General features: G+C 45.1%; 5 protein-coding genes across 7 annotated transcripts; 1 reads left to right on the top strand and 4 right to left on the bottom strand.

Annotated features, from left to right (window-relative positions):
• Positions 1-254: 254 nt before the first annotated feature.
• Positions 255-2366, bottom strand: LOC102721420 (pirin-like protein). Of its 2 annotated transcripts, XM_040522876.1 has the most exons (7): positions 2052-2364; positions 1799-1961; positions 1632-1681; positions 1475-1542; positions 1320-1382; positions 1063-1166; positions 255-953 (listed from the first exon to the last, which is right to left on the bottom strand). In XM_040522876.1, the coding sequence occupies exons 1-7, from the start codon at positions 2194-2196 to the stop codon at positions 467-469; spliced, it is 1080 nt and encodes a 359-aa protein (XP_040378810.1). In that variant the 5' UTR covers positions 2197-2364; the 3' UTR covers positions 255-466. The 2 variants fall into 2 exon arrangements, with proteins under 2 accessions (XP_040378810.1, XP_040378809.1); XM_040522875.1 differs by having other exon boundaries at positions 1799-2366.
• Positions 2367-2763: 397 nt separating this feature from the next.
• Positions 2764-5044, bottom strand: LOC102722180 (RGG repeats nuclear RNA binding protein C-like). The gene is made up of 5 exons (XM_006665025.2): positions 4819-5044; positions 4182-4557; positions 3916-4093; positions 3601-3810; positions 2764-3515 (listed from the first exon to the last, which is right to left on the bottom strand). Exons 1-5 carry the CDS (start codon positions 4934-4936, stop codon positions 2922-2924), a joined length of 1476 nt encoding a protein of 491 aa, XP_006665088.1. The 5' UTR covers positions 4937-5044; the 3' UTR covers positions 2764-2921.
• A 603-nt stretch (positions 5045-5647) lies between these two features.
• LOC121053853 lies at positions 5648-6431 on the top strand. The gene is made up of 2 exons (XM_040521943.1): positions 5648-5874; positions 5954-6431. Exons 1-2 carry the CDS (start codon positions 5736-5738, stop codon positions 6313-6315), a joined length of 501 nt encoding a protein of 166 aa, XP_040377877.1. The 5' UTR covers positions 5648-5735; the 3' UTR covers positions 6316-6431.
• Positions 6432-7129: 698 nt separating this feature from the next.
• Positions 7130-16826, bottom strand: LOC102721703 (probable acyl-activating enzyme 16, chloroplastic). Of its 2 annotated transcripts, none has more exons than XM_040521942.1 (18): positions 16433-16826; positions 14109-14300; positions 13640-13754; positions 13394-13481; positions 12428-12639; positions 11674-11792; positions 11333-11482; positions 10916-10983; positions 10499-10604; positions 10143-10301; positions 9958-10011; positions 9805-9885; positions 9325-9462; positions 8680-8839; positions 8415-8494; positions 8030-8172; positions 7629-7686; positions 7130-7559 (listed from the first exon to the last, which is right to left on the bottom strand). In XM_040521942.1, the coding sequence occupies exons 1-18, from the start codon at positions 16676-16678 to the stop codon at positions 7467-7469; spliced, it is 2262 nt and encodes a 753-aa protein (XP_040377876.1). In that variant the 5' UTR covers positions 16679-16826; the 3' UTR covers positions 7130-7466. The 2 variants fall into 2 exon arrangements, with proteins under 2 accessions (XP_040377876.1, XP_006665086.2); XM_006665023.3 differs by lacking the exon at positions 16433-16826 and adding an exon at positions 15210-16319.
• Positions 16827-17297: 471 nt separating this feature from the next.
• Positions 17298-20441, bottom strand: LOC102720669 (probable glucan endo-1,3-beta-glucosidase A6). The gene is made up of 2 exons (XM_040522851.1): positions 19022-20441; positions 17298-17482 (listed from the first exon to the last, which is right to left on the bottom strand). The coding sequence occupies exons 1-2, from the start codon at positions 20439-20441 to the stop codon at positions 17442-17444; spliced, it is 1461 nt and encodes a 486-aa protein (XP_040378785.1). The 3' UTR covers positions 17298-17441.
• Between the last annotated feature and the right edge of the window lie 598 nt (positions 20442-21039).

The following is a 21039-nucleotide window of genomic DNA, read 5'->3' on the forward strand; positions in this document are numbered from 1 at the left end:
TTAGATATTTGTATTTCGAACATACAACTGTTAGCATTATTGTTTTATTTGTGCTTACATTTATAAGCCAAATTTTAGAACTTAGTTTTAAGATTTTATGTTTTTCCATAGAAATAGCCATAAGACTTATATATAAGTGCAACCATAAGCAAAATAATGGAGTCGTACGTTGCTTTCAGCTCATACTGACATACATGCTCCTACATGAAAGAATGGACATGATGAGATTGCATAATCTACTGTACAGTTTCCATTTCAAATCCAATCATATCTCATTTTTATTACACCATAAAGTTTTATTACATAACCAACCAAAGAAAAAAAGACAATGGCAATAAACATGTTTATTACTGTATCAAATGATATACTAATCTGTCTAAAAACAGCATCATGTTCAGCATGGCAATATTGTGTGTATATGGTGAAGGTGTGTCAATGTGTCATGGTGAGATGATGACGACGGTGATCATGCGGCGGAGCTCCAATGGCGAGCCTTCTCGAAGCCGTTCCGCCCATAGTAGTAGTCCTCCATGGCTTGCTGGATCTCGGCACGGGTGTTCATCACGAAGGGGCCATGCTGCACCACGGGCTCGTTGAGCGGCTGCCCGCCGACGAGCGCGAACCGGAGCGGCTTGCCGGACTTGTTCCACACGCTCAGCCCGTCGCCGGGGCCGAGGACGAGGCAGTGGTGGGCGGTGGCCGGCGGCGCTTTCTCCCGCCCGAACACGCCCTCGCCGTCGATGATGTACACGAAGGCGTTCCAGCCCTCCGGGATGGGCTGGTGCAGCTGCGACCCGGGCTGCATCGTGAAGTCCATGTACATCGTCGGCGTCCGCGTGTACACCGGCGACCGCACCCCGAACGCCTCGCCGGCGATGATCCTCACCTCCACGCCGTCCTTCTCGGCGCAGCTGATGTCCTTGCTCTGAAGCTCCTGGTACCGCGGCTCGATCCTGCGTTGCGGCAGTCCACCACCAAATCACCATTTGCAAATTAACACGCAACGTTGCAAGGATCTTGCTGTGAAATTGTAGGAGAAGATCAAATCAATCATCTGCGTACATCTTGTCCTTGGAGGAGAGGTTGATCCATAGCTGGAGGCCCTTCTGCACGCCGTCGGCTGCCGGCATCTCCGAGTGCACGATGCCGCGGCCCGCCGTCATCCACTGATGAACAAAACATGTCCAAGATTGCAATGTCAGCATTCGAATCCACAAAGCAAAAGTTCCATCCTTTTTTTCTCTGGTGAAACATCAATTTCTGAAAGCGATGAAATGCGTGACGACGATGTCATTAGTCGGAGAGGGTAGAGTAAAAACCTGGACATCCCCTGTCCTGATGGTGCCCTTGTGGCCTGCGAAGTCTTGGTGGGTGAACGCCCCCTGAACCGAAACCATGGGTGGCATTTCAGCAAACACCTTACGGGCACAAAAAAGATGAAACGTAGAAAACACGAGAAGGACATGATTTGTACGTCGAGCATGTATGTGACGGTCTCGAATCCTCTGTGGGGATGGTCGGGAAAGCCAGCGGGCTTGGAAACTGTAAAGAGAAGGGGAAATTTAAGTTCGTTCGGATACACAAAAAGGTCGCGATTTTAGGAGGCCGGTGATTCGAGAATCAGGAATTACCGGAGAATTCGTCGAGCATGAGGAACGGATCCAGGTTCCTGAGCTCGTGCCTGCAGAGACAGAGGTCAACGGCTCCATTAGAATTGGGAACAGTACTACCAATTGGATCAGAGTCAGAGAGAGAGAGAGAGAGAGAGAGAGGACTGATCGAATCGACGATCCGTTACCTCCCGATGCTCCTCCGGACGGTGGCGCCGTCGCCCTCGGGCTGGGACTCCGCCATGAGCTTCTTGACCACCGTCCTCGGCTTCTCAAAAGCCACCGCGGCGGCGGCATCCGACGGCGACGAAGACGACGACGACGACATGGCCGCTCGAAACAGCAACGAGGCTGCAAGAAGCAAGACGAGCGGAACAATCAGGAGAAGCAGCAGCAGCCGCCTGGCCTTGGATTTGGGGCGAGAGGCAGTAGCAGCAGTACAGGGTGTCCTCCTGGAGGCGGCGGCAGCTGGGAGATGGTGGTGGTGGTGGCGGCGAGTGGCGTTGATTCGTCCGAGACGGGAGGAGAGGGTGGTATAAATAGTGGAGGTGGTGGAGGAGAAGCGCCTCATCATGCTCCTCGTCATGGTGGTTCATTCATCCACCTCCCCCTCCTGATAAATAATCGAGCGAATACTGTTTGACCAGGATTTGTTCGGTTCTTGGCTGATCTAAAAAACGAAACTTTTCTTCTCCTTTTTGTGATTTTGATTTTGTGTTGCGGCTGCTGCTCTGCTTGGGTTGGGGTTGACCAAAGAACGGAGTGCCCGCGTGTGGAGGTGGGGGAGCGGCGGCTGCCGACGACGTGCTTACGTATGCTCCTCGTCATCGTTTTCCCCTGACGTCACCCTCGCGTCGCCTCGGCGTACCTAGGCCAGCTCGTTCAGCGTCGCGTATACCCGTCGTCGTTTAACTCCTCTTTTATTTTTTTGAGAAGTTTCTTCGTTAGTTTATTCAATTTTTCTTCGTTTATATTTTCTGCAAAGTTTATTCTTTCATGTTACTTAAAAATATGTTTGTTATTTATTTGATTTTTTTCTTCATCTATTTTTTTTGAAAAGTTTCTTATTTTATTTATTCGAGAAGTTTCAATCTAGTCGAAATCAATCGAGCATCATATGCAACGTCTTATCATACATAACAACCGATAAAATTAGTATACTTTAAAGAATTAAATAGATATTTGTAGCATAATAACACAAACCAAAAAAAACAAAATCTAGTACAAGATTGGACGAACTCCGATGGCCTCAAAAACTCTTTTCTCCTAATCATCTACTCTCCAAAAATACTCACAAATAGTAAAGTAAGTCTAGGTCTGAGCCTTAGTCTGGACTTGAGAGGCAGCCTTGGTTTTTGCACCTGAAGCAAGACATGCCTGGGTTTGAGCTTGAGCTTGGGCTGGAGCTGGCTGCACCTTCTCCGTCGTTCCTGCTGATGCAGGGGATGAACCTGTCAGCGCAGGTAAGTTAGCTGCCGAGAGAACCGAGTTACTCTGGTTCATGTCGTCGTTGTTGCCTTGGTGACCACCACGTCGATTGCCACCATTGATAGAATAGCCATTGTTGCTAGAATAGCCTCTGCCTTGATGGTTACCGCCATTGCTACGTGGATAGGCTTGGTCCCGCTGGTACCCACCATTGCCGTAGCAAACCTCACGGTTTTGGTGGAATCTAACATTACCGTTGAACCCACCCTGTTGATATCCAACTTGGTAGCCACTGTTGCCTCTACTATTGCCACCACGGTCACCATTGTCTCTCTGTGGCTCACTACTGTTGTCACGACTATTTTGCCTAAAACCACCACTGCAGTACTGTTGTGAAAAGTTTTCCTGCACACGCCTAGGACGTGGGTAGTACGCTTGCCCATCAGTCGGCTTTATAAAGTCATTGAGGTTTATAGCCTGCAAAGAGTCACAATTGTCCTTTCCTTAGCACATGCATAAACTAATTGTAATTCTAATGTTAATGTATAGGAGAATATGTTACCTTGGGAGTTTTGGCTTGCTTTACACCACCCTCCTTGCGCTGCTTATTTTCGGCCTTCTTGGCAGCATTTCCATCTTCAAGATTCTTTTTCTCTAAAAGTTGCATACCCTCGAACACTTCCGAAGTAACCTTCCTTCCCTCGGACTTTGAGGCATCCAAAGTTTTTCTTTTCTCTTCACGCATTTTCTCATATTCTTCTAGGGTTATTTCCTATTCAAAGTTCACTAGTCAGTAATGATCAAGGGTTTGGACACTTTAAAAAGTAAAGTTCAATTTATAAATGCAAGTGAAGGCACGCGAAATATCGAGACTAACCGTTTTTTCTTCATCCTTGAAGACCTCGGCTATCTCTGGTCCTTTCCCAGTCTTCCCCTTAACATCACGTTTCTTCCTCAACTTCTTCTTAAGTGATCCGCTTACACACTTCCTATTACCCTTTTCCTTCTTTTCAGGGTCACCTCCTTCCTTCTTCGAATCATCCTTCGCAACATCTCTGCAAATAAATTATTTTATTAAGTTGGCTCAAGGGATAAAAAAAGGGAATATCTTTAAAATCAATAAAACGAAAATGTGTAAAATACCTCGTACATTCTTTTGACCCTAATTCAACCAACTTCTCTTCAGTCTTGTTTTCAGCAGAACAAGTAGAAGAAGTTCCAGAGACATGCTTCTCCTTAGGCATGTACTGAAAATTCTTCTTCTTGTTGTGACCATCAGAGTAATTCTCTACTTGATACTGACCGTATCCACCATCATTGTAATAGTTCCTGTTACGTTGGTACTGGTCGTTCCCCTGGTGCATACGCTGATATCCACCATTGTAGTAACCAGTTGCATTATAATTTTTATTATGGTAACCATAGCCACCACTGTAGTTGGAGCAGCAGCGGTTGTAGTGCTCATAATTATAACTGTGACCAGCTCTGACATTCTCTTGGCCCTTACTCAGCTCCTTGCCTGAAATGATACAAGGCAATGTCACATGCAAAATCAAAAGGCAGGCATGCGGCTTCAATAAAAGATGATGAGCATAAATTGTTAAATGTATGGTGCATTGCAGGCAAAAAAGTCATAACCAGACAAATGATCTAATCGTGAAATTCAGTACGCACTGAACATAACAAATGAGGAAACATATCAAATTGGAAGCATATATCTAATCTAATTAATATATTAATAAACAAACAAAACCATCGTACTAAACATCGAACTCCATACCGTTTTTGCAGCTGGGGCTGGGGTTGAGGTCGGGGTTGGCGGCGCCGACGACGATGGCCACGGCAGCCTCGCCGTACTCCCCCTCCGCGAGGCTCAGTAGATCGAACGGATTCGGCATCTCCGATCGATGCCCTAAACCCTCGCCGCGTCTTCTCTCTGGAATCGATTAAACCCTCGCACCCTCGCGTCGTCTCCCTCGTGAATCGATCGCTCGGGTTTGTCTCCTGTCGCTGTGCTTGATGATTTCTTCCTGGACGGCGTGGGGGGCGCCGCTTTATGTAGCCCGTGCGACGCGGCCTCGCGGCGGCCGTTGGATTCGAGTTCGGCTACGACTCCGCCTCGACCTCGCCGTTGAAATCGGATCGGACCCGGGCGGGCTTGCACTCTGTGCTGCATCACGGCACGGTGTGGAAAAGAGGGGGAAAACACGTTGCCCTGACTGGTTAACCGTGTAATTACCGTGTGCTTAAGCAAGCGATGATCCTCGGATTGGACTAGGCTAATTAATTAATCGATTATGAGCATTATTTCTTTTAAGTCGACGTGCTTTGATTCGGCTCGAGGAAGGATCGAGGAGTTAGAGTATGATTTCCATCCAAATTAAATTAACTCGGAGATGTTTCCTTACGCTGGTTACGTTATGTGTTCAGTTAATTCTACACATACTTGGAGTAATTTACCATACGCGATTACTACGTATTCTACTCGTAGTAGAACTAAAACACGTACAGCTAGTTAGCTTTAGACCGACTCGATCTTGCTAATTAATTAATTGCTCCTATATAATTGCTGTGCATTGTTCTTGCTGCGTTCACCATCGATCGAACAGATTGCCTGATAGCTAGTAGCGCCTCGCGAATCAAAAACTAACAACTCGATCGCCTAGAAGTAGCTTCCCGATCGATCGAAACAACGACATGGATCCTCGCCGTCAACATGTGGTGCAGGGCATCACGGCCGCCGTCAACATGTGGGACCTCCTCGCCGACGAAGACCCCGGCGACCACCACGGCACCACCGTCGCCAAGTTGCCGCCGCCGCCGCCGGAGACCAAATGTACCGTGCTCTCTCTCTCTCTCTCTCTCTCTCTCTCTCTCTCTCTGTGGGGTTGTTAATTAGCTGTTATTAATCGCAGCAATGCGCAAGAAGGAGAAGAGGATGGCGGCGGCGGCGGCGGCAGAGGACGATGCTGCCAAGGTGGTGGTGGCCGCCGCCGACGCGCCGGCTGCTCCTAAGGAGGTACCTATAGTGCGCAGGCGCAGCAAGAAGGAGAAGAAGGTGAAGAAGAAGAAGGCGAAGGTGGCGCCGGCGGCTCGTAACGTGGAGGAGGCGGTGGATTCAGCGAGTGGTGGACTGGAGCGCGAGGTGGCGGCAGGAGGTGACGGCTGCCGCCGGTCGCCGTGCCTGGCGGTGGTCGGTGAGATGTTGAAGGCGGTCGTCGCGGCGGGCTTCGTTGCTTTCTTCTACTCTGTGGTGACTGCGTCAACCACCGTCTGAATTTTATTCCTCAGATTAGTTAGTTTTTACCTTTTATTCCTCAGATTAGTTAGTTTTTATCTTTGTAAATCCAACACGTACGATCAAATATGGTACACTATTCTTCGCTGTAAATGAACCTCATAATATAGTTATATAAAAAAATTATCTTTCGTTTGTAAATACATCGTTACAATTATACGGGTTCTCTAACGTCCTCCCACAAAAGTAAGACATGCACGATACCGTGAAATCGAGCGTGCAAGATCAACCGCTATAGCACTGACGAACAGTGCATATGCTACATATTTTTTCCTGTTTTTTGCTGTAGCTGCCGTGTTTGAAGCCAAGTACTGTAGCTTTTTACTGTGTACTTTCGTGATTTTTTTTTAACCAAGTCAGATAATCGGATTGCTTTACAATCATCTCTTGTTACACCTGTAAACAGTGGATGCGATCAGGAGTCAGGACCACTGCCAAAAACTACTATATCTCTGCCCAATCGGCCACCGGCGACGGCAAGCATCCTCGCTCTGGCTGCTCTTGCCCTTCCTGGCATGGCCAAGAAGCTGCAGGAGTTCGCATCAAGCCATGCACAGACATTGCCAATGGCCTGGCCGGGCAGCTGCAATGTTTGTTGTGTGGATGGAGCAGGCCATCAGCTACCACTGATCCTTTCGAAGAGGAGGATTGGCACCAGGATGGAGCAGGCCGGTGTTTTACCTGGAATGCTGTTCAGAAGCAGTTGAAAATCAAAAGGGTTCATGATAGAAATAATGGTGGAACAGAACTTAACAAAATTCTGGAAGAAGTATGGAGGCTGAAGGGGATCATGTTTTCTCGAACTTGTGTTCTCTGCGTAAGGCTTAAGGCTAAATTATCACAACTCGTAGTAATGTCGATTCCATGAAATACAGTCACGGTACCACAGTGCATCGTCCACCCATCAATCGTCCCCATGCAATCATCGTGGTGAGATCACATCGTTACGAAGGAGAAATAATGCCTAAATACCGAATCGGCAGCCTTATTCCATCTCACTCCAAAAATTGGTTGCATTATTGTATCCTCAAGTCCTCAACTAGCTACTACTGTCTGAACAAGAGATGTCTCCAAGAGACAAAGGAAAATGCAACCTACTGTATGTACTCATGCTCACTCCACAATCCACATCACTTGTACAACCCATCGATCTCTTTATTGTATTTGGCTGTCACTTTGTCCCTCCTTATCTTCAAAGTTGGTGTTAGTAAACCATTATCCACCTGAATACCAAAAAATTATTCTCAGACTCTTACTATCAAGAGAGTGACTAATTGATAGGTAATACTTACCGTAAATGGTTCGTCGACAATTAGAATCGGGCCAATTTGGAAGGAGCAACCGGAAGTCCTGGCATTTATCAACAAAATATTCAAGACAGTTCTAAATCAATCTATACCTCAAAATGACAAACCCGCCCTCTGTGACTATGCAATGCCGCCATCCACCAAATCCACATGTATCTAAGGTTTTCAATTCCCGCATTTCAATAGCAAATTTCACGACCCTACTTTCTCCTTTTCTTTTTAAAAATATCTCTTTGTCCCAGCTGACAAATTTAACTCTTAGTGTGATTCTGACCCATCGTAAAATCAGCTATAATTCTCTATTCTATTAGGCTAGAGAAATCAGAGCACACAAGAAACAGGAGAGAAGTAAGACAAATAGAGAAAATGGAATAAGCAACTCTTACCAAGTTCTCAGCTCATCATACAGCAAGTTCAAAACCTTGTCTTTGGCTAGTTCGTTAGTCCCATCAAGTATGGACTTTCTTTTAGCTGTAGCTAGAGCTTCATCATAGTTGGGAACAATAATAGCACCAAGTCGCCGCTTGTCCTATGCAGAGAACAAACAAATAAAGTTCATGATTTTGCCGGTAGCACTAATCTTTTCATCATTTCAATCTCCAAATATAACACTTATGGTACAATAAATTAAGGTGGTCAAGGTGGCCCAATGATGCTACAAATTATATTCCCTTATCGCTTGAACGACAAATATCTACCAAAATCAAGGACTTGAGCCTGAACTGACAGACGTAATAATAAGACAGTACATATCTCAAGATCATCTTGTACCTGGCCAACAACAACTATCTGATTAATCAAGTCACTCCTGATGGCTGCTTCCTCAATCTCAGCAGGTTCAACATTTTCACCTGCAATTTAGAACATTCAAGTCGCAGTCAGATCTAATTAAATTATTCAAGAGCAAGCAAATCTATATATGATTACCAACTGCACATAAATTCATAAATGATAATCAACAAAAAAGATGGACGACAAAATCTTTTAGAAAATACATAAGGTGACATTATGAAAAAAACCAATTACAATCCTTAACCTGTTGTAAGAACTATTGTATCTTTTGCACGCCCTTCAAGAACAAGCATCCCTCCACACTTCCGACTTGACCCTGTTGGACAGTGAGGTGCAATCCAACCTATATCCCCTGTGTCGAACCAACCTTCTTGATCCAAAACTTTGTTTGTAGCTGATGGATTCTGTTACAGCAGAAATTTTAGCCCATAATATGGAGTTTCTAATAAATTTAAATACTCAAATGGTATAGCTTCACTGAGCATTGTGCCTTGACGTAGATTATAAGATAGAACTAACAGGGTTCCCACTCTTTATTTTGGTTTGGGTGATATCCATCATCACCATCCCATACTAGCTTAATGACTTCTTTACGAGAGAAGGGATTTCAAGAATATCACAAGTCCTGGCTTTTTGCCAAATATTTATGGAAGATATATCCAGTTGCTAAATAATTCTATCCAATATGAACTAGTCAGTGCTACGACTATTATACTTACAATAAGCAAGTGTTATCTGTGACCTACAGCATTATGTCTTATCAAGATCTATAATTTGATGTTCATATCTGCCCAAAAATGTGTTCATCTTGACCCCAACAACATGTTTACAGTTCAATTTAATTTATAGTTAAAAGCTTGTTGGTATCAGTAAACTGAGAAAATTAAACCTTGTAATATCCCTTCATCACTTGAGGTCCTCTGACTTTCACAACCCCCTTTGAACCATCTGGGATAACCTCACCAGTCTCTATGTCCACAATCTTGATTTCAGTGTGCTTTACTGGGTGGCCAACCGTGCCAAGAACCTGCAATGTGACATGAACTACATCTTAGTATTATCATAAGCTATACACAGGAAATGGTACGAATGATTATACCCATGCAAATATGCCAAAAATACAATAAGAGCTATCATCTCACAGTTATATGTGAATAGACTAATGAGAAGTGGAACTTCCTATAGAAAGTTGTGATTTTCTTTATTCTGGTTGTTTTCACAGGAATAGCCGTGTGCACAGTGCCAACACAATACCAAATATTTTTTAACATGACAAAATATCCGTTTGAAAATACTACTGATATACACGAACAATCTCTAATCACTGCAATTCCAAGTTCATGAGTGGGTCAGGGGGGTGAGCTCTTACATTACAGAATGGCCGTCTAGCAGCTACAACAGGGGAGGTCTCTGTTAGGCCATAGCCATTTTGCACTTTGACTCCAATGGCCTGAAAGATCAAACTGTTAATGTAAGGTATGAATATTTAACAAAAGAAATTTATTAAATGACAAACATCTACCTCGAAAAATCTGTCCACATGCATTGGAAGACTTCCACCACCACTAATGCCAGCCTGCAAGTTACCACAGAATCCATAGAATATATAATCAGCATGTGTGTTAAGGAAACTCCTTTCACACTCAAGACTTGTACAAGGATATCAAGGTAACGCAGAAACAGGCACATGACGATAAGTAAAAGTACCTTTGAAATCCCAATTGCAGAATGGATTTTCTTGTAGACTAACTTATTTGCCAGATTATGCAAAGGCCACAGAAGTCCAGCAACAATGCTTGCCGATAGCCAATTGACCATATAAACAATAAATGATTGTTTGACGGGATTGTTTGACAGGACTGTTCCCTTTCCAATGGAAGAGGAGAAAAATAAGACAATTTGGATCTTAGTGGAAAAGAATCATGCTACACCTACGAGTAGAATTTGTGGGATAGACATTTCTATATCACAAGGTCATATACGATACAAATGGAAGATAACATCTGACTATCATGATTGCAGAAAAGAAAATGAAGTAACTTATATCAGCTTGGAGTCCAGACCTCATATATCCTCTTTGCCTCCATATACAGCAAACTTATCTTAATAAGTGCAAGAGCGATGACTTTTCGAGCAGTTGAACTGGAATTTATCTGTCTCTGTATTGAGCTTTACAAAATGAAAGAAGAAACATCAGAAAATGGATGAAAGAGCAATCATTAGCAATACCATTTCGCAAGAAAATGCCAGCATCAAGGACAAGAAAGAACGTTGCATACACTAATTCCTACAAAATTAGTTAGAGCTCACAGCCATTCAACAAAAACAATAGGGAAATAAAACTTTATTATACAAGGGATGTTCAGCATGGATCCACATTGAGGGCATCAGTGAAATGAAGTATGTTACATCTCTATCAATTTTATGTAGAATAGTATATGCCTATAGAAGCAGCTCATCGTTGTAATAAAAGAACTAACCTGTAGAGAGTCTCATAAACCAGTGGTACTGATACAATGTATTGAGGTTGGTACTGTTGCAAATCTTCCTACAATAAAATAGAAGATGAGTAAAAATGCCTGAGCTAAGAAATAGAAAATAAAACTAGCTACCAGAAAGGAGAATGCTGCAAGAGAAAGGAATCCTATCATATCCATTATGATACTTGGGTTTGCCTAAAGATTACTAGAATAGAAGGTCTGGAGTCCTGCAGATCATTAAATACTTATACCTTACCAAACTCAAAGTTGCAGCTTTCAGTAAGCAGCTAAACAATAGTAAAGCATTATGCATGTATATTGTAACAATAGCTCCTTGGTGACGTCATAGGGCCCTTTAAGCTATTAATTATAATAAGCCGATCTATGATGAATTGATGACGCATACCAAAATGTTACCTTGAGGTACTTCACAGTTGTGTAAACTTGTTGAATTCCGTAAGTGAAGATGAAGTACTCGCTAGCACGTTCATACGCATGCCATGGTGGAAGCATGCTTAGGAACCTATCACCAGGTACTGCTGGCACGAAATCCCACAAATTTTTTATCTGCAGACATGATTGCATAAAACTTTACTTGGATAGAAGAGGAACATGAGTTCGGGTGTTCACAAAATAAGAAATCACATCAGGAGGAGATGATTTAGAGGCTATTGCGTTATAGCAAAGTACAGTTTAAATTGCAATGCTACTTTCAGAGTTTCAGGTAAAAAAGAAACAAATGTTACTGCTCTTTCAACCTGATGCAAGAGATTTCGGTGAGTAAGCATCACTCCTTTTGGTGCTCCACTTGTTCCACTGGTATATATTAGTGTGGCAACATCATCTGGGGTAATAGTTTCAAAGACAACTTGCTGATCTACAGGAAAAAAAATAAAACAAATTATATTATATAAGCATATCTATGACAAGACACCACCAGGTGTGTAAGTTTAATGTTTGAGAGGTTGAACATACAGCATAGCCAAGATTGCAGTTGCAAAGCGTAATAGCACTATTGCATGAAGAATCGTTGTCATTGTAAAAAGGAAGAAGTTTTCACAAGATTAAAGTTGAGCAGGAGTTTTAGGTTAGTGGCCTATTATCCCAAGCAAAAAATAAGAAGTGCATGTGTTCATGTTTAAAAATAAGAGAGTCCCAACAGACAGCTTGGAAGGAGGGACCAGTGCAAATAGCCCAAGTAGCAAGCTTTAAACGTAACTAAACAATCAGCAATCATTCAGCCAGAATTTTTAGCACAAGTAGTTTATTCACAATTCCAATATAATTATACTGGAAGACCTATTAACTGTTTGCTAGTACTTGATTTTGTATTAGTAGATTAAACCAATAAGATTGACGGCATTCAATGCCAGAAACAAAGAAAATTATGTTTGAAGAATTAAAGTACCAACAACTTTTAAGAAACCTCATGCTGCATATACTGTCACTATCAGACTGCCAGTTAATTTATTCTTGTTATACATGTTAAATTGGATCACATATAGAAGATACCTTGTTCACGAGACTGACGCAATGTATTACGGCTTTCGTGTCCAAGTTGAGTGATATCCTTGAAGTCATAAAGTGGTATTCCATTCACAGCTTCACTGTTTAGGCATGATTTCTCACCCCAAAGTAGCACAACAAATCCTGCGTTAATCCTCGAAATAAAAGATTCTGCAAGCCGGTTAAAGAATTGAGGACTGTCCACAACAAGTGCAATGCTGTGATAAGGAAAAATAAATTCATATCATGATATGTTGGAAAGTAAAAAAGGTGAAAGTGTACTGAAAATTAAATTATAGAAGCATAAGGCACTCATGGTACTATCATCCAATGGTTCACATCCATCCATGCAGTACCTAGATTTATGATGCTCTTAGCCAGCTATGCATACAATATAAGTACCATGATAAACATATTTTAGCCCAATGAATATGCCAATAATGAAATCTTCTTTTCAAATGCTGAAACAGGTCGAATCTAAAAGGTTGCCTATTTGAGTATTCTGTTAACAAGAAAAGCATGCCCATTGATCCAAGCATAGAGCTCTAATTCTAACTCATAGCAAATAATGTCAAACTTGCAGAATCTCCCCCATAATATTTAACACTCAGCGTCTCACTCAATTCATGCCTCAGCATTCCATTGTACAGAATTAATTGAATGACTCAAAAAGGAACCTCCAAATGATTGATTGGTTTTAAAATGCCAAGTACTGGATTCTAAAAGGCACTAAGCTCAGCAGTTACAAAAAGAAACTAACTAATCGATTCAGTTTTGCATTTAGTGCGCAATAAATAGTGGATTCATAAGGCTACCTGGTTGAAAGATATAAAAGCATAGAGCATCATAATTCATATAATGTTTTGCATAACTCCGGTTATCTAATGTTCAAAACCAAGTTTTGTATTCTATAGCATAAACAAGAACAAATGTTCTTGAATCCATGCTTCAAAAGGAATTGAGAAAACACACCTTTCTGAATGAGTGTATATTTGAAATAATTCTTCATCAGAAGACCTTGTTCCTCTAACAACATTGATAGCACCAGTAGCCATGATTCCTGCATTGCATGTCAGCATGTGTCAGTGAAATGATAACTGATGAACATAGCTAATAATGTATTCAAACCTCAGCCAAAGCGACTGATCAAGAAAACTGGCATACTAGATTATATGCACACTTTAACAAGCAGATATTTCTGAAACAAAAGGTAAATACCTTGGTCTGCAACTAGCCATCGGCATGAGTTGTCAGCAAAAAGGGCTACCTTTTCATCTGGAGCAACTCCAATAACCCTTAGACCTTGAGAAAAATCCAATATTTCTTGTTCAAGCTGATTAAAGACAATATTGACATTCAATCAGCATAACACTGGAAATTAACACGCCAAAATAAAATATGAAATGCCATAAGATACTAGTGTATTTAACTGATGGAAAGAGACACAGATAATTAAAAGAAGGAATCTTAAAGGATTGCCAACTAAAATATGGATGTAGAATGCAGATATTTTTAGCTGAACCTTAAGTTTTTTGTTTGAAAAGTACACATGTAGAATTACAGTTTACTGCTTTTCAGGTAGTTATCCATTAAGAAAAAATGTGTCATACGGCACAATTCATGTCTACTTTGTGTTTCTACATTCAAAGAATTGTCTTAGATTATCAGGCATCAATCAAAGATGTACCTGCTTATAAGTCAATTCTGAAGGAGGTTCATGGTAAGGATCTACCAAAGCTACACGGTCAGCATATTTTTCTGCTGCTGTCCTCCAAATGTCTGGAACAGCCATCCAATCATGTGTAGTCAAACCATTTCCACCAGGTAATAGAGAACTTTCAAGTAATGGTGAGTACTTTCTGCGCAATGGATGTTGTACCTGCAATGTGGATGTATGACAGTTTTCATGAAAAACATTGTAGACATAATGTGAAATTTCAGTATTCCCTTTCCAGCAGAAAATCAATATAGTTTAGTACAGCAGTCCGTCATACAAACTATGATTCTAGGATCACACCATAGAACTATTTTATTTTATTTTTTTTTGCTGAAACGACCGAAGGAGGTCATTTAATATATTAAGATAGGAAGAAAAGTTACAAGAAAAGGTTTTACACCGACAACTGGTTGTCGAGAAATGATGTGTACAGAGCACACGCCCCGAACCATGTGCCAACCGTTCAAACACAACCCACAGAGAGGAAAGCCAAGCGTCGAACCAGCCATCGCTATGCGAGACCGATCACCACCGAGCTAACGACACCACTACGACACGAACACTCTAAAACGACGCCCTCAGGAGGGTCGCGACACCAAAAGACGCCGTCGTCATCCGTCCAAAGCCTGGACAAGGTTTTCACCCAGAGCTCATTGCCAAGAGAGGAGGGATACCTCAACAGTGCCCTCAGGAGGGTTACTACGCCCGAAGGCGAAGTCACTGTTGGCCCAAAGAATTGGGCTAAGCTTTCGATTGGAACCCTCTACCACCGCGGTACGTCGCCCAATCCGAGACCAACTAAACATCGGTGACACATAGCTTCCGCCATACCCGATCGACGCCCCTCTGTCGATAAGCTTCATCGAACCACCACCCCTGAGAGCTGGCCCAGGACCTCTCCGTTCCACCACCCGCCGGCCTCCTTGCCAGATCTGGCCGAAGGAGAACCCGGGATTGGATGGCATTCCTTCAGCGGCCTGGGCTTCCCCCGCTAGAAGCCGCCGCCTCAACCCAACCTAGAAACTCCCCGCAGAGAAGGGGAGGAGCTCCGGAGAGGGTGAGGGTGCTAACCGGCAACGATGAAGACGACCCACCGCCGCCAGCTCCCTTCGCACAACCATCTGGATGCCGGAGACATTGCCGCTCAGGCTCCGGCGCGCCGTGTCGCGGAGGCCACAAGACTCCGGCGTCGTCAGCTGCCCCCAATGGCTCCTCCTCCTTCCCCGCCGTCGTCATTGCTTGCCCTCAGGCCCTCCACCGCCGGCGTGGGCACCGGCCGTCGGCTCCTCCTCCTCCTTCCCCGTTGCCTGCCCTCAGGCCCGCCGTTGCCAGCGTGGCCGCCAGCAGATCTGAGTCTCACCCTCGCGCTCCTCCGACTGCCGGGCCTCCGGCTGCTGCTGCCGACTTGAAAGCAGCCGCCAGCAAGCGCGGGCTCCGCAGCCTCCGCGCTGGTCAGCCGTCGACCACCAGCGCGCGCACTGGCCCGCCACGCCGCCGCCACGCACACTCGCGCAGATCTGCTGCCGCAGCCTCCGCGCGTGAGCTGGCCTGCCACGCCGTCACGCGCCTCGGCCAGCCGACGTCGCCGCGCGCCCTGGCCTGCCGCCGCCGCCGCCGCTGCGCGCTCCACCCCACCCTTCTGCTGCCCTGGTCCCCCAACCGGAGCTGCCTGGGCCAGGGGAAGCCCCGCTGCCGCCGTCATGGCAGCTGGCCGGCTTTACCGGTGGCCGCTCCAGCGGCAGCGAGGCAGGGAGGTGAGGGGAGGCGGACCCGGTGGCTAGGGTTTGGGGTTCGCCCGTGTCGCCCTGGGGAGGAGCGACACGGGGACGAGAAAGTTGGTGATTGTGATGCAGAACTATGATCTGCTTTACAGTACTGAAGACTCGCACAATTTCACACATATACCAATAATATGGAAATTCAAAGCAATTCGAAGTACAATAAAATTGGTCCTTGCAAAAGCTAAACACAAACTAAAGCGTGTCTGCCCGTTTCGAAGGCACGATCCTCGAAATGAATCTGTGGCTGAGAGCTTGGGGCTGCGCCGCTAGGCACCTGGCAATTAGAGCAAGCACGGTACCGTCCAGATCGCCATAAATCAGGCGCCATTTGCACAATCTCTACCCATCCGAGAATCGCAACGGAATAGCAGTAAAGTAAGCACAGCCGTTTTGGTTCATCACACTCACGGACACGGAGCATTATGAGCAGGATGGAATCGGATTAGCGAAACGAGGCGACGAGATGAACACTAGCACAAGTAGTAGTGGGTCCGTAGGCAAGCAGTGACTGACCGTGGAGCCGGCGGAGGAGGAGGCCTCCACGGCGTCGCACCGGGGGACCCCGCCCCGTCGGCGGCGCGGCGCGGCGCGGTGCTGGCGGCGGCCCAGGCGTCGGGCGTGGAAGAGCAGCAGCGCGGCGGAGGGCGGCGGGAGGCGGTGGCGACGCAGGAGGAGGAGGGAGGAGCGGAGCGGCGGCGGCGGAGAGGGGGAGCAGAGCGCGGCCATTTGGCCGGAGGCGGAGGCGGAGGGAGCGAGCATCGCCGGCGCGGCGAGGTCGGCCCGGCGATCGGCCGCGTGTCCGACGTAGTGAGTGGGGGTAGCAGTGACGTGTGGCACACTGACACTAGCGGGAGGGAGAGATTGGTGGAGACGACGACGACGACGAGGCCGAGATGGGTGGAGCGGTGAGGTGGGTTGTCTCCTTGCTTGGTGGTGGGATGGATCAAGGCGAGGGGCCCGTGCGCCTCCAAATTTCTTTCAATGTCATCCGGATCTTCTGCGCCACTGCTAGTACTGCACGTCTACCATTAAGTACATTTGTCGGCATCTTTTCTTTTTCTTTTTCTTTTTCTTTTTCTTTTTCTTGTATTGCTTATGAGTAGATGTTTAAATTTTAAAACATAAATTTGAACTTGACTTTGATGTCTTCTCATCGTATTTTATTTTAGTTTTTGTTTTCACATCGTTGAGGGTATATATATAAGTCTAAAGGACAGTGAAACTGTATATACATGTTCTTAGCGATATAAAAAGAAAGGCTAAAAAATAAATTACGATGAAAAATTTAAAATTACTTCTAAATTTAAGTTAAAATTTTAAATTTTCACTTATAAACATAAGTATAAACGAAGATATCGACCTAACTCTTTTTTACTACGTGAGCTGTGAGAGTTCTGTTACAAACTGATTACACTACAGTACAATATGGAATCCAATTTATGGTCATGGTCCATATGCTTATTTCATAAACGCTAACATGTCTGCAGGATCTATCTTGGATGAAATGCATAGATGCTCTTCTTTAGCTTGGCGTAACACTGGGAAATTGGCAAGATCCATGACCTGGAGAAACAAGATTTCACCATTCCAACGGTTAAAAAGCAGTTCACTTCACTGATAAGATTACACTAAAAATGTCTCTAGGAATATATTCCCTAAAAACTACCCTATAATATGTCATTTATAGCCAGCATACATTTTTGAAATGAATATCATCACTCCCACACACCAAAAAAAACAATCATAACTTCAGATTTTACGAATAAGTTGACTCTTTTGGAACGTGAATTTTTTATGTGATTTTCATATGTAATAGTTTAAATTCTATAAAATTCCTCCTGATAAAACCTCCAATCCAAAAGGCCTAAATCAAATTCAAACACGCGCACAAGCCCAATTCACGTTGCCATTCTCTCTTTTATTTGGCTAAGTAAGTTTGAATATATGCACATGGAAGTAGGCTTAAAGTTAGGTAATTTAACTTCTGTTTGCACGCGGTTGCTAAGTTATAAACCATAAGATATTAAGATGCAATCATGCAAGATGAACTTGTTTATGCTTTATACTTACTCCATCTACAAATATTAAGGCCTGGTGCATGAATTGGCACAATCAAGTAGAGTAAATCTAGACAAAACTATTATAGGATTTAACACAACGGAGTGGTTGTTTGGCTTACTTGAGAAAAAAATCAAACGAAATATTTTAAAATATAAATAATTTACGAATATAGTTTTTATAAATGTATTCTTAGTAATTTAAAAGTTAGGGCCAAAGAGCAAAGTACGACGAAAAAACACAAAATCTACTTTGAATTTAAGGTTTAAAATTTAAATTCTGGAATATATATATATATAAATAGAGGCGAATAGATTGGGCTGAACCTAATACTACCTTGTTTGATGCTGTTGACATTTTATACATGTTTGACTATTTGTTTTATTTAAATTTTTTTGTCAAATATGTAAAACTATATATATGCATAAAAAATTATTTAGCAATAAATGAAATGATATAAAGGTAATTAATAATTATGTAAATTTTTGAATAAAACGAATAGTCAAATGTATATAAAAAAATCAACGGCGTCAAACATTTAAGGGGTGTTTGTTTCTAGTGACTAAAGTTTAGTCTCTAGTTACATCGGATGTTTGAACACCTATTATAAATAGTAAACGTAGACTATTAATAAAACCCTTCTATAATCTTGGACTAATTCGGGAGACGAATCTAATGAGCCTAATTAATCCATGATTAGACTATGTGATGCTACAGTAAACATTTGCTAACTATAGATTAATTAGGCTCAAAAAATTCGTCTCGCGGATTAGCTCTCATTTATGAAATTAGTTTTTTTATTAATCTATGTTTAATACTTCAAATTAGTGTCTAAACATCCGATGTGATATGGGGCTAAAATGTTTCCCTATCTAAATAGCCCCCAGGAAGGAGTAAGGGCAATGAGTTTGGCCGAGTTTGGCCGTGTTGAGATTTGTCAGAACCCCAACCTGTCGCTGTCACGCAACAAAATGACTAAAACTTTCAAAGGAAAAGGCACGTTGCCGCCAAAGAAAAAAGAATACAAAGTGTAGCAAAACTCACTTGGATCGGCGGTGGTCTCCACGGCGAGGCCGGCGAAGTAGCACCACCCGCCGTACACCTTGCTGAACTTGTTCCAGTGCGCACTGAACACGTAGCTCGCATGCGCCGCCACCGTGTTCGGCAGGTAGCACTCGCCGCCGGGGCGCACGGGGTCGCACAGCCCGGCCTCGTCGGCGCACGCAGCGTCCATCTGCTCCCTAACCGCCGTCTCGTTCACCGCCCCGCCACGGCGGTCGTCCGTCCTCACCACGCACCACAGCTTCCCCGGGTACGGCGCGTCGTTCGTCGCCGCCGGCAGCGGCGGGTACGACGCCGGCGGCCGGCGACCCGTCAGGTCGACCTCGTACACCGCGCTGCCGTTGGGGTGGAAGAGGCCCCAGTGGCGCTCCGTGCCGGGCCCCGTCTTGAGGTCCTCGTTGAACAGCGCGAACACGAACGCCGGCATGCGCATCCCCGGCCGCCGCGGCGTGCCGGCGCCGGACGCCAGGTGCCGCGCCATGTTGCGGTTGTACGTGGCCGCGTTCCGCACGTTGGCGCCGAACTGGTCGAGGTCGCCGCCGTTGGGCCACCCGGTCTCGGCGAGTGCCAGCCTGACGCCGCAGTGGCCCGCGCGGCACATGGCGGCGACCACCGCGTCGAGCATGTGGTCGAGGAGGTTGGTGTATGAGAGCCCCGTACCGGGGTCGTGGTACTGGTACCCCATCGCCGGCGACGGCGACGGCTCGAGCAGCGCGTAGTGGAGCGGCACGATGGTGTGGTTCGCCGACCAGGTGAAGTAGGTGTACGCGTCGACGAAGAGGTAGGAGTCGGTGCTCTCGAGGAAGGCGAGCAGCGGCCGCATGACAGCGTCGGCGATGTCGGGGCGGAACACCCCGGCGGACGGCGGGAACACGTTCTGGCCATCGAGGGCGTCCATGCCGAGCGTGGTGGTGACCTTGACACGGCTCATGCCGTGACGTTGGAGCGCGCGGTGGAGGTTGGCCATGGCCGGGACGAGCCGGAACCAGCGGGACTTGGTGGTGGAGTCGGAGAGGACCTCGTTGCCGACGAAGAGGTAGCAGAGGCGGCGGTTGTGGCGGAACGGGAGGAGCGTGGAGGCGACCCACTCGTCGGCGGCGCGCTGGGAGTCGGCGAGCGTGGGGATGAGCTCGTTGGGGACACCGGGGACGAAGACGAGGCCGGAGGCGGCCGCCGGGGACAGGAAGGTGGCGTTGGAGTCGTAGAAGCGCACGGCCGCGGCGCCCGCCGAGCGGGCCAGCTCGAGCGCGCGGTGCGGAGGCGGGAGTTCGTCGCCCAGCCTGCCGTAGTTGACGCCGAGGAAGTGCGCGGTCTCCGACCCCGAGTCCGACGCGGCGGCGATGATGACGCCGCCGACGACGGCGAGGAGGAGTTGGAGCCCCAGGCGGGATGGCATCGCCATGGCTGAGCTGAGAGCAACTAGCTTAGTGACACAGTGACAGTGTGTCAGTGGCTGAGCGGGAGTACTGTTTATAAATTGAATTGATTAATCACTCACCCATTGATCTGATCTCAACGGCGGCAGAAGAAAACCACTGTTTCGTCCATTGGATGATTGATGAATCAAGTTTTATAAATCAGAATCGATGCGACTCATGTTTCTATGAACGTTCAGGACAAGTTGACCTCAAGTCCTCACCCGTCGACAAACGCCCATGGTGACTAGGGACTATGTTACCGCCGTTACCTTCGGTAAACCGTGGTAACCGAGTTTAAATTTAAAAAAAATTTAAAAAAATTTAGAAAAATTAATAAAAAAAATATATGTTGTATATGTTGATATATAGTGTAGTTTTATCAAAGAAATTGATGAAAAAATGTATTCCTAGCGTAATTAAAAATCATAAACGAGTATTTCGGAAAACAAAATTAAAAAATAGCCTATTGCAAGTAATATTTCATAGGAAGATGGTCAAGAATATTTTGTGTTGAGTCATTATTATTTACACTAGACACTAGGGTACATAATATTGAAATACAAATATACAACGATGGATATA

This window comes from Oryza brachyantha, chromosome 3 (genome assembly GCF_000231095.2).
Source record: "Oryza brachyantha chromosome 3, ObraRS2, whole genome shotgun sequence".
Lineage (NCBI taxonomy): Eukaryota > Viridiplantae > Streptophyta > Magnoliopsida > Poales > Poaceae > Oryza > Oryza brachyantha.

Excerpts from the sequence above, each read along its gene's own strand:
- LOC102721420 (XM_040522875.1), bottom strand. The coding sequence starts at position 2,196 with ATGACGAGGAGCATGATGAGGCGCTTCTCCTCCACCACCTCCACTATT. Across the intron at positions 1,543-1,631 it reads CATGCTCGACGAATTCTCCG|TTTCCAAGCCCGCTGGCTTT; the intron begins GTAATTCCTGAT and ends TTCTCTTTACAG. Across the intron at positions 954-1,062 it reads CTCTCCTCCAAGGACAAGAT|GATCGAGCCGCGGTACCAGG; the intron begins GTACGCAGATGA and ends GCCGCAACGCAG.
- LOC102722180 (XM_006665025.2), bottom strand. The coding sequence starts at position 4,936 with ATGCCGAATCCGTTCGATCTACTGAGCCTCGCGGAGGGGGAGTACGGC. Across the intron at positions 4,558-4,818 it reads CAGCCCCAGCTGCAAAAACG|GCAAGGAGCTGAGTAAGGGC; the intron begins GTATGGAGTTCG and ends GTATCATTTCAG. Across the intron at positions 3,516-3,600 it reads AGCAAGCCAAAACTCCCAAG|GCTATAAACCTCAATGACTT; the intron begins GTAACATATTCT and ends GACTCTTTGCAG.
- LOC121053853 (XM_040521943.1), top strand. The coding sequence starts at position 5,736 with ATGGATCCTCGCCGTCAACATGTGGTGCAGGGCATCACGGCCGCCGTC. Across the intron at positions 5,875-5,953 it reads GCCGCCGCCGGAGACCAAAT|CAATGCGCAAGAAGGAGAAG; the intron begins GTACCGTGCTCT and ends TATTAATCGCAG.
- LOC102721703 (XM_040521942.1), bottom strand. The coding sequence starts at position 16,678 with ATGCTCGCTCCCTCCGCCTCCGCCTCCGGCCAAATGGCCGCGCTCTGC. Across the intron at positions 10,302-10,498 it reads AGGCAAAGAGGATATATGAG|GGAACAGTCCTGTCAAACAA; the intron begins GTCTGGACTCCA and ends TCCATTGGAAAG. Across the intron at positions 7,687-8,029 it reads TATGATGAGCTGAGAACTTG|GACTTCCGGTTGCTCCTTCC; the intron begins GTAAGAGTTGCT and ends GATAAATGCCAG.
- LOC102720669 (XM_040522851.1), bottom strand. The coding sequence starts at position 20,441 with ATGGCGATGCCATCCCGCCTGGGGCTCCAACTCCTCCTCGCCGTCGTC. Across the intron at positions 17,483-19,021 it reads GGAGACCACCGCCGATCCAA|GTCATGGATCTTGCCAATTT; the intron begins GTGAGTTTTGCT and ends TTGTTTCTCCAG.